The following is a 10,943-nucleotide window of genomic DNA, read 5'->3' on the forward strand; positions in this document are numbered from 1 at the left end:
ACCTAGAAGAAATGGATCAGTTTCTAGAAACACACAAGCTACCATGAAAAGGAAAATCTGAAAACACCAGTAATGGGTTAGGAGATTGAATCAATAATCAGAGACGACCCAACACAGAATGGGCAAAGACCAGATGGCTTTACTGGTGTATTCAACTAAACATGTGAAGAGTTAATACCAATCCTTCTAAAACTCTTGCAAAAATTGAAGAGAACACTTTCAAATTCATTTTGCAAGACCATCATTACCCTGATACCAATATTAAATAAGGACACCACCATAAAACAAAACTATAAACCAATATTCCAGATGACCATAGATGCAGAAATTCTCACCAAAATATTAGCAAACAAAATCCAACAATACATTAAGAGGATTATACACCCTGACCAATGGGATTTATCTCAGAAATGCAAGGATGGTTCTATGCACACAACTCAGTAAATCTGATACACCACAGGAATAGAACAAAAGATAATCATACTGTCATTTCAAATGATGCAGAAAAAGTGTTTGACAAAATACAACACCCTTTCATGATTAAAACCATCAACAAATTGGGCATATAAGGATCATTTGAATATGATGAAGAATACATATGACAAACTCACAGCTAACATCATACTCAATAGTGAAAGATTAAAAGCTTTTCTTCTAAGATCAGGTACAAGGTAAGGGTGTTCACCAGTTTGACTCAAGGTAGTGCAAGAAGTCATACCCAGAGCAAGTAGGCAAGATAGAGAAATGAAAGCCAGGAAGTCACAAAGTAAAACTGTCCTTATTTATAAATGATAGGATCTTATATAAAGAAAATCCTAAAGATTCTTCACAAAAACTCTTGGAACGAATCAACAAATTTGGTAAATCTGCAGCATACAAAACCAGGACAAAGAAATCGGAGGTTTTCCAAACATTAACAACAAAACATCTGAAAAAGAAATAAACAAAACTATCCCAGTCAAGCACAATACACCCAACACAAGAAAGTACTTCATAATAAATGTACCCCAGGGGGTAAAATATTTGTATAATTAAAACTATAAGATGTTGAATGAAAGCAATTGAAGAAGAGAAACAGAGAGATATCATCAGGTCATGGATTCAAAGAAGTAATATTTCTCAAATATTTATACACCCAAAGCTGTCTATAGCATCAATGCAATCGATACCAGAATTCCAATGCCGTTTTCCACAGAAATAGCAGAAACAGTCCTAAAATGTGTATGGAACCACAAGAGAACCTTAATTTCCAAAGCAACCTAGACAAAGAAGAACAAAACTGAAGGCATCACATCTCCTAATTTCCAACTACATTAAAACGTTATAGAATTAAAACGGAATAGTACAAAAAATGGACATACAGGCCAGTGATACAGAGTCAGTTGCCTAGAAGTAAGTTCACATGTATTCGATCAACTAATATGTGAAAAGAGAGCCAAACATTCAACTGGGAAAGGAGAGTGTCTTCAACAAATGACTGTGGAGAAAGTTTATAATCACGTGAAGAAAAATGAAATTTGGCCCCTTCCTGACACTGTTCACATATATTAACTTGAAATGGATCAAAAACTTAACTGTAAGACCTGATACCACAAAACTTTAAAAAAAATAGATAAAAATTGCTTGGAATTGGTTTTGGCAATGGTTTTTTGGATATCATAACAAAGCACAAGTGAAAAATGCAAAAATTTAGCCAGGCTACATCAAACTAAAAAGCTTCTGCACAGCAAAGGAATAATCAACAAAATGTAAAGGCAAAATGCACCGTGGAAGAAAATATTTGCAAACCATACATCGCATAAGGGGCAATATCCGAAATAATGCAAAGAACCCACATGAAGCAATAAGAAACAGCTCAATTTAAAAAAGGGCAGACAAACTGATAGGCATGTTTCCAAAGAAGACGTATAAGTGACCGACAGGTATGTGAAAAGATGCTCAGCGTCCCTAACATCCGGGAAATGCAAGTCAAAATTACAATGAGCTATTACCTGACACCTATTACAATGAGTATCATCAAGAAATTAAGCCACAACAAGGGCTGGCAAAGACTGGAGAGGAGGTTGCCCTTGTGCACTGTTGCTGGGAATGTAAATCGGTCCGGCTACTGTGGAAAACAGCACAGATGGTCCTCAGAACAATTAGCAGTAGAACCACCAGGTGATCCAGCCTTCACACTCCTGGGTGTGCATCCAAATGCTGTGAACTCAGTGTCTCAAAGACGTACCCACCCTCCCATGTTCTTAGCAGCACTGTGCACAATAGCCAAGATATGGAAACAGCCCATATCATATGTCTGTCAACGGGTGAGAGGCAAAGGGAGACGTGGGGTGAAGGAATTAGGGAAATGGTTTCTGAGAGTTCAAAACCGTAAGCAGGAGACACGAAAGTCCTAGAGATCTAATGCACAGCATAGTGACTATAATCAACAATACTGGAATCTAAACTTCGAGGTTAACGAGAAACTGGATCTTAATTATTCTTATCATACAAAAGTGATCATTCCGTGATGTGATTGTGCTGTTGGCTCCCGAAATGGGGTGACTATCTTGCAACCTACAAAGGTATCAGATCAACATGCTGTAAACCTTAGACTTACACAGTGTTATAGGTCAATTATATCTCAATTTTATAAAGACAATAAAGGATAAAAACATAATTATTTGTCATAGATATGATCAAATACCTTGATCATTAAATCCTGTAAATGTTTTAAACCTTGAGAATTATTCAAGATGAAAGAATTCATCAAAATTGTATAAACACACCTGACTTCGAGGCTTGCTATGAAACCTCAGTAGATCAAGAGAGTGCATTACTTGTGACAAATAGACAAACAGCTCAATGAAACGGAATACAGAGCCTAGGAATAGACCCACATGAATGTCAAAGTCAACTGTTCGATAAAGCAGTGAAAGTATTCAATGGAGAGAAGACAGTTTCGTCAACAGATGGCGCTGTAAGAACAGAACAACCACATGCAAAAAGCTGATGTAGACACACACCTTACACCCTTCACAAAAGTAAACTCCCGTGGATCTCAGGCCTAAATGTACATTAATGTTCACTTGATATGTTATTCCCAAATAAATGTATATACACATGTTTATGTGTAAAAAAGTTTCTGTGACTATATATATATATATATATATATATATATATACACACACCTACAACACATGCATATGGGCAAAATGAATACATAAAATATGTATATATAGTTTATCACATTTTAATATGTGTGTATATATATCACAATGATGAAAGTCCTGGGTCTGAGATGTTACTTATTAAGTTTTTTTTCATTTAAGTAGAAATCTGATTGACAATCTCATCACCCAGGTAGCATTTGTGATGTATAAAGATCGTAGCAATTAAACAAACTGACCAATACACAAACAGAAGTCGGATTGGCTGAAAACTGAATTACCTGATGAAATCACATGTCTTCGAATATGGAACAAAAGACAGCGCTCAGCCTGAAGACAGGGGACACATCAGACTCCCAGGGAGAGACAGCTACTAAGTATCGATCTGGTTTATCCAACAGTCGGTGCTAAAATCCCAGTTTCATGCTACAAATATTACACTCGCATAGACCTTGTTGCCTTTACCGACTCACAGTCTGTCTCACTGACACGGGGTGAGTGACTCCCCTGGCCTTTGAGCAGGTGACCGGACAAAGCTGCAGTCTGAAACGCATGCTCCTACGGCAAGGCTGCGCTTTACGTTGCTCTGGAGGCAGCATCGCTAACACTACGTGGATTGCTGATGCTGCCCAATTTGAAGAAAATGGGCTCGGCTTGATCAGGTCACGCCCTGACCAGCAGGGACCAAGAGTGCAGCAAGGATGAACCCTGAGTCAACCTGGGTCCTAATGACCTTTCACAGAGATGCGCTGAATCAACCCCTGGGGAGCAGGCCACCTACTTTTACACATAAACACAGGAAAACCAAGAGACATGCATTCCTTAGACATCAAACTTCACCAGTCAGCTATTATCATTTGAATTCTTTTTGAGTTCCATTCAGGTTCCATAGCCAGACAATGGAGGGGGACCGCAGCAATACAGGGTAAGGGTGGAAAGCTATCCATTGGATTTTATTTTTTAAAGTGTAGATAATCAATGACTACGGGATCAAAGCCACAGAGCTGGCTGCTCACATTTGCAGAGTTACCAAGGATGGCCGCTGTCGGGGATGTAAAGCACCGTGGGCTGTAAGTGGAGAAAAGACGGACAAAGAGGACACAGAACGTGAGCATGGCGTTGGGAAAGCAAGTGTGACCTAGAGCCCTGGAAGGGAGGGGAGAACCCAGTTCTGAGACAAAAACCATGAGCTCAAAATGCAGAAAATCAGAACACGAGATGCTGAGCAAACAGCCAGGTGGGAGAAGACGACTCAGACAAGCAGACGAAGGTCTGATGGGGAAGCGACTGATAACAGGAAACTGAGCAGTGAACCTTGAGCCACTCCCAAGGCCAGAAACTGATGGGCGCAGGGAGATAGAATAAAATTCAAGGTTACAAGGCCCAGGGCTGAGACCTGATGCCTCAGGGTGTGAAGCACACTTGTCCCTTCTCCGCAAGACACAGTAGAAGCTGTGATTGGCTCAATAATATAAATCTATCTGTATGGACAGCGACACAGACTTAGGTGATGCGAAAATTCTTGAACAACGTAGAGGAGACACAGCCTCTCCTACAGCTAAGAGAGATGCAGGGCTGAGCAAGAAAGCAGCAGCTGGTGCGGTGGGGCAAACACTCACTGACCCGTGGCCCTGGGGAGGAGGTTTTTGTTCGAGGCTGAATCACTGTGAGGGAGCACTATAAGCCTGCTGGCAGTAATACACTGCCGCGTCTTCAGGCTGGACGCTGCTGATCGTGAGAGTGAAATCTGTTGTGGACCCACTGCCGCTGAATCGATCAGGGATCCCCGATTCCCGGGTGGACGCATAGTAGATGAGCAGCCTAGGAGACTGTCCAGGTCTCTGCTGGTACCAGTTTAAGTAGCTTTTCTGGTTGGAGCTGGATAACACACTCTGGCTGGACTTACAGTTGATAGTGACCTTCTCTCCTACAGATGCAGTCACGGAGCTGGGAGACTGGGTCATCACGATGTCCCCACAGACACCTGCAATCATAACAGTGACCATACATTGCATTATTACTATATTAAAATATATGTCTAAGAAACATAGGGTTTATTATTATCATAAATAATCAGTGTTCTAGGTTAAATCGCTCATTTACTGTACATGGTAAAATCATTTTTTAGTTTTATAAAGACATCTCTCCTCTCAACTCTCACCTGAGACCCAGAGCATCAGGAAGGTGAGCAGGCGTGGCTGTGGCCCCATCTTGCTGCTGCTCACCTGTCTGGTGCACTCAGGCCGCGTCTCCTGGAAGCCCCTTTAATAAGAGCTCTGAGCAGCCAGCGTAGGACTCCGGGGGCCTATGCAAAGCACCAGGGCATGAAATTAAAGTGCCTGAGCACTGAGCTGTGGCGACAAATAGTGAAAAGGAGACAAAAATATCAGCTCCCCAGGAAGTGTGAGCGTATGCCGACCAGAGGCCAGAAACCGACTTGACACTATGAGTTTTCAACACAGTTCAGCAAAATTCCGAAATGGAAAATTTTCTTAATATCAACTCCAATTTTTCAAACTAGCTCAAGGAGACTCAAAAACATAAATTAACTTATATTAAAAAAAATGTAATTGTGAGTATGTGTACAGAACTTATTTAAAGCATGTATACGTGGTGTCATTATATGCAATATATTCACTGAATAGGAGGAGGGCAGAGTGAACGCATTCGTATCTCTAGCTCAGATTCTCTTTTGAATTTTAAAATTCATCTTTGTAGTCCCTCTTGGACATCTCATACACACCTCAGTACATCCAAAATCATGCCTCTCATCTTTCCCTCACCACAAGGCTGTGTCAGGAAACCAATCAACCTTGTCACTCATCTTTAAGTCAATTAGTTAGTTTCTCAAATACCGTTGTTGTTTTTTTTTTTTTAACATTTTTTATTGATTTATAATCATTTTACAATGTTGTGTCAAAGTCCTGTGTTCAGCACAATTTTTCAATGATACATAGACATATACACACTCATTGTCACATTTTTTCTCTGTGAGCTACCATAATATTTTGTGTATATTTCCCTGTGCTATACGGTATAATCTTGTTTATCTATTCTACAATTTTGAAATCCCAGTCTATCCCTTCCCACCCTCCGCCCCCCTGGCAACCACAAGTCTGTATTCTCTGTCTATGAGGCAAATACCATTTTAAAGCCTCTCAAATTTCTTTCTCTAAGTGACCTCAGGTGTCACAGCGCCTCCTGGGGGTAACACGTGGAATAGCCTCAATTCTCAAGCCCTGCTAAGAGTTTATTCCTTCTCCAAGTCAAAAATAGTTATAGAATTACACAAATAAAAATATGGTGAGCTCTCCTAGGCATAGGGCGTTCTGAATAACTCTTTCAAACCCCTTGACCTCGCACAGCTTTCATTTTAATGGCAGGGACAGATGATAAACAAACAAGATTGCTGCTGCTGTCCCCACCCTTCTCCCTCTGAGGTCCCGCCCCTGAAGTAATGTCATTACTCAAGGTGAATGGGGTGATGAATGAAGGTGCACTTAGTGTGTTTCCTAGTCCCACATCGTGAACAGACTCAGGCGAAGGAGGAACAGGGTAGAGGGTGTAGCTCAGGGGTAGAGTGAGGGCTTAGCATGCATAAGGTCCTGGGTTCAATCCCCAGTACTTCATTAAAAACAAAGTAATACATAAACAGATAAATAAAGAAAGCTAATTACTTCCTCCCACCCAATAACATTAAATGAGGACTGTGACAGGGGAAGTGGGGTTGGCGACGTTTAGAGGCCTCTTTTCACTCACAGACGTCAGGTTCATTACTGTGCTTGTGCAGTATTGTTGTATGCATCAAGGGCACAAAAAATGAGACTAAAACAAAGTCGTAGTTTTGATAAAAGTATTTTGATAAAATATTTTGAAAAACATTTTGATAAAATAAATAGGAAATTGGAAACAATGAAATAGGCTGCTACTATTTGTATGTAACTTGGTACTTCTCTGTCATTGCTTTAGGGTCCAGTGGGGACGTTGTGCTGACCCAGACCCCAGGCTCCCTGTCTGTCGTCCCTGGAGAGTCAGCCTCCATCTCCTGCAAGGCTAGTCAGAGCCTCGTACACAGTGATGGAAAGACCTATTTGTATTGGCTCCGACAGAAGCCTGGCCAATCTCCACAGTGACTGATCTATCAAGTTTCCAAACGTGGCTCTGGGGTCCCAGACAGGTTCACTGGCAGCGGGTCAGGGACAGATTTCACCCTGAAAATCAGCGGGGTGAAGGCTGAGGATGCTGGAGTGCATTACTGTGCTCAAGCTACACAGTCTCCTCTCCTCCCACAGTGGTACAGCCCTGAACACAAACCAGTAGAAAGTGTCTAAGATGGGAATGTAGCAAGAAAACCATGTTATGAACATTGAAAAGAGCGAAAGGACACTGTGCTAAAGGGACAGTAGACTGATTCAATCCTGTGGCCTCCAGACAGAGGCATGCTGTCTGCGGGCAGGTTTGCACAGCGCCGCTCAGACTGGGGAGACGCTGCACCTGGGCTGTGTTACGGAGCTTGGCCGGCCCTGCAGCTGTGCCCACCTCGGCCCCGTCCCCTGCTGATTCGCATGTCAGAGGAGACTTCATCAACTGTCTGGTTATATCTTGGGCAAGACTCAATCCCAGGCAGGACACAGAGGGAACATGAGGGCCCCCGCTCAGCTCCTCGGCCCCCTGCTGCTCTGGCTCCCAGGTAAGGACGGAGACGCTGGGATTTACTCAGCCCTGGGTGCTCAGTGCTGTCTGGCCCTTCAGGGAAGTCCTCTTATCACATTAGCAATAACAGGGATATTTGTTTTCTATGTTTCCCATCTCAGGTGCCAGGTGTGCTACCCAGGTGACCCAGTCTCCCTCCTCCCTGTCTGCGTCTCTGGGAGACACAGTCACCATCACCTGCCGGGCCAGTCAGAGCATCAGCAATGAGTTATCCTGGTATCAGCAGAAACCAGGGCAAGCTCCTAAGCTCCTGATCTATGATGCATCCAGTTTGCACACTGGGGTCCCTTCCAAGTTCAGTGGCAGTGGATCAGGGACAAGTTTCACCCTCACCATCAGCGGCGTGGAGGCTGAAGATGCCGGAACTTACTACAGTCAGCAGTATTACAGAGCGCCTCCCACAGTGTTCCAGGCCAGAGCAAAAGCCACCCGGGGAGGCAGACGTGTGAGGCTGGGCCCCCCAGCTGCTGCTCCTGGCGCCTCCGTCTGCTGAGAGCCTTTCTCTGCTGCACCCACTTTGTCAAGGTCACTGGAAGGCTTCGGTAGAAGCGACAGGGAGGTCCCTCGCACCCTAACGCCCTTTGCCCCTCCTCAGTGCCAGCTGCACAGACATGACAGTGCCTCTTCTGCTTTTATAAAGGACGGATGATTACGTCTGAGAAGTCTAGCGTACGGTACCAGGCAGGGTTCATACAGCAAAAGAAAAGCCATTCTATACAGTCCAAGCAGGGATTTTTTTAAATTACATGAAATGTGGGTCTAAACTACAACCTTTTAAGTTCTGGGGAGTGTGATACTGAGTGAATTGGTGCTAGACCTCAGTGACTCTCTGGGCCCCACAGAAGCCAGGACATGTTTTCCGCCGGGCAGAGGCTGCCTAACATGGTCCTGTCGATGAAGCCCAGGGCCCGGGTGCGGATGTTGCAAGCCGGCAGCACCCCAGGGGATTCTCAAGTTCTTGCCTACGTCCATGCTCCTCTCAACAGGTCCTGATACACATGGAGTCTTGCTCTTCTGATCTCCCCATTGGAGGGCCCATCATCGAACAACTCTCCCGGAAGCCGTAAAGAAAAAAGCGGTTTTTTAAATGTACTTCCACAGGATAGAAAGTCCAGAAATAAACCCAGGCACTTATGGTCAATTAACCTACGACGAAGGAGGCAAGAATATACAATGGAGAAAAGACCATCTCTTCAGTAAAGGCTTCTAGGAAAACTGGACAGCTACCTGTAAAAGAATGAAGCAAAGCATTCTCTAACCATGTACAAAAATAAACTCGAAATGGATTAAAGCCCTAAGTGTAGGACCAGATACTGTAAAACTCCTAAAGGAAAACATAGGCAGAACACTCTTTGATAAAAATCTCAGCAATATTTTCCTGGGTCCATCTCGTAGAGTAATGGAAATAAAAGCAAAAATAAACAAATGGGACCTAATTAAGCTTAAAAGCTTTTGCACAGCAAAGGAAACCATCAACAAAATGAAAAGACAACCTACAGACTGCGAGGAAATATTTGTAAAGGAAGCAACCATCAAGGGGCTCATTTCCAAAGTACACAGCGGCTCACACAGCTTAATATCAAAAACCAACCAAACAGACTCATAACCCAATCAAAAACTGGGCAGAAGATCTAAATAGATATTTTTTCAAGAAGACATGTGTGTGTCCTACAAGCACAAGAAGATGCTTAATATTGCTAATTATTCGAGAAATGCGAATTAAAACTACAATCAGAATGGCTGACGTCAAAAAGTCTACAAATACTAAACGCTGGAGAGGATGTGGAGGAGGAGGAGCCCTCCCGTGGTGGGAATGGAAATTGGTGCAGCCACTACGGAGGACAGGGTGGAGGTTCCCTAAAAAACTGGAAGTCGACTTACTATATGATCCAGCAAACCAAGTCTTTGGCTCATATCCAGAGACAACTGTAATGAGGAAGACACATGCGCCCATGTTCATAGCAGCGCTATGTACAACAGCCAAGACATGGAAACAATCTAAATGTCCATCAACAGATGACTGGATAAAGAAGTCTGCGGTGTATATACGGATAAGAAGTATATGGCATATAAATGTATGTATTCATTCTAAGTGGCAGGAGGTTCAAGATACTGTTCCTGGTTCTTTACCGTGAGTAGCATGTGGCAGCATGTCTCAGGCGTCTGGACCCCTGCCACAGCCACTGATTGGAAGTCCAGGAATTTCTGTGGGATTTACATCCTGTCCTCAGGAGCACGTATATTTCTACAAGTCGTCTAGAGTCCCTGCAATTCCTGGTCCGTCAGGCTAATGGCCATGATGGCATCAATCCAGCCTCGCATTATGTGACGCACTGTGAAATGTCTACACAATCAGAGTTTCTTCAGCCTCTACTGTGACAGACACCAGAGCGTTACCACTGTCCTGGGCCAAGACTGAGGACGTGAGCTACTTTTTATTCTGGGTGAATGTAAACTGTACCAGAGACTGCATTAGTTGGTGCGTCTTTACTGCTCAGTTCTGTACATGACCGAGCGTGGACAAACCATTTCAAAATAATGAATACAACATTTCAGCTGTGAAATATGATAACGTCTAGTGATCAGTGATCCGCTGTGCAGCGTAGTGCCTGCAGCTAACGGTACCATTTTATGAACTTCAATATTTGTTAAGAGGGTAGATTTTACTATTATCAAACAAAAAAGGAGTATATTAAATAAAATTAAAAATCCAAGCAACAACAATAACAAAGTGCCCAATGGGATGTGAGGCATCTTTGGAAGCAGGACAACATGTCTAACACACTGAGGAGATGACTTCATGGGTGTCTGCATATGAGCAAGCTCATCAAATTGTAAACACCAAATGCACACAGTTTATTGTACATCTAGGTGTAAAAAAAAACACATGCCCATCTTTCTTGACTCTAGATCACCAGCAGGGGGAGATAGGACACACTCTGAGAAGGGACCAGAGCCCCAGCTCTCCTGACAAACATCTGAGGATTTAAACCCACATGAAACGTCCATAATTTGCATATATCCTTCCTCTCACATCTGAAGTGACCCTGCCTCTCAGAATCTTATAAGAAGCTCCTTGTC

At 43.1% G+C, this 10,943-nt stretch overlaps 1 gene segment (V, D, J or C); it reads right to left on the reverse strand.

Moving 5' to 3' along the window:
- Nucleotides 1-4,810: 4,810 nt before the first annotated feature.
- On the reverse strand, nt 4,811-5,359 carry LOC135319834 (immunoglobulin kappa variable 4-1-like). The segment is given in 2 exon segments: nt 4,811-5,133; nt 5,311-5,359. Coding segments are annotated over 2 exon segments (372 nt in total).
- Nucleotides 5,360-10,943: the final 5,584 nt, after the last annotated feature.

The sequence above is a fragment of the Camelus dromedarius genome, chromosome 33 (genome assembly GCF_036321535.1).
Source record: "Camelus dromedarius isolate mCamDro1 chromosome 33, mCamDro1.pat, whole genome shotgun sequence".
NCBI lineage: Eukaryota > Metazoa > Chordata > Mammalia > Artiodactyla > Camelidae > Camelus > Camelus dromedarius.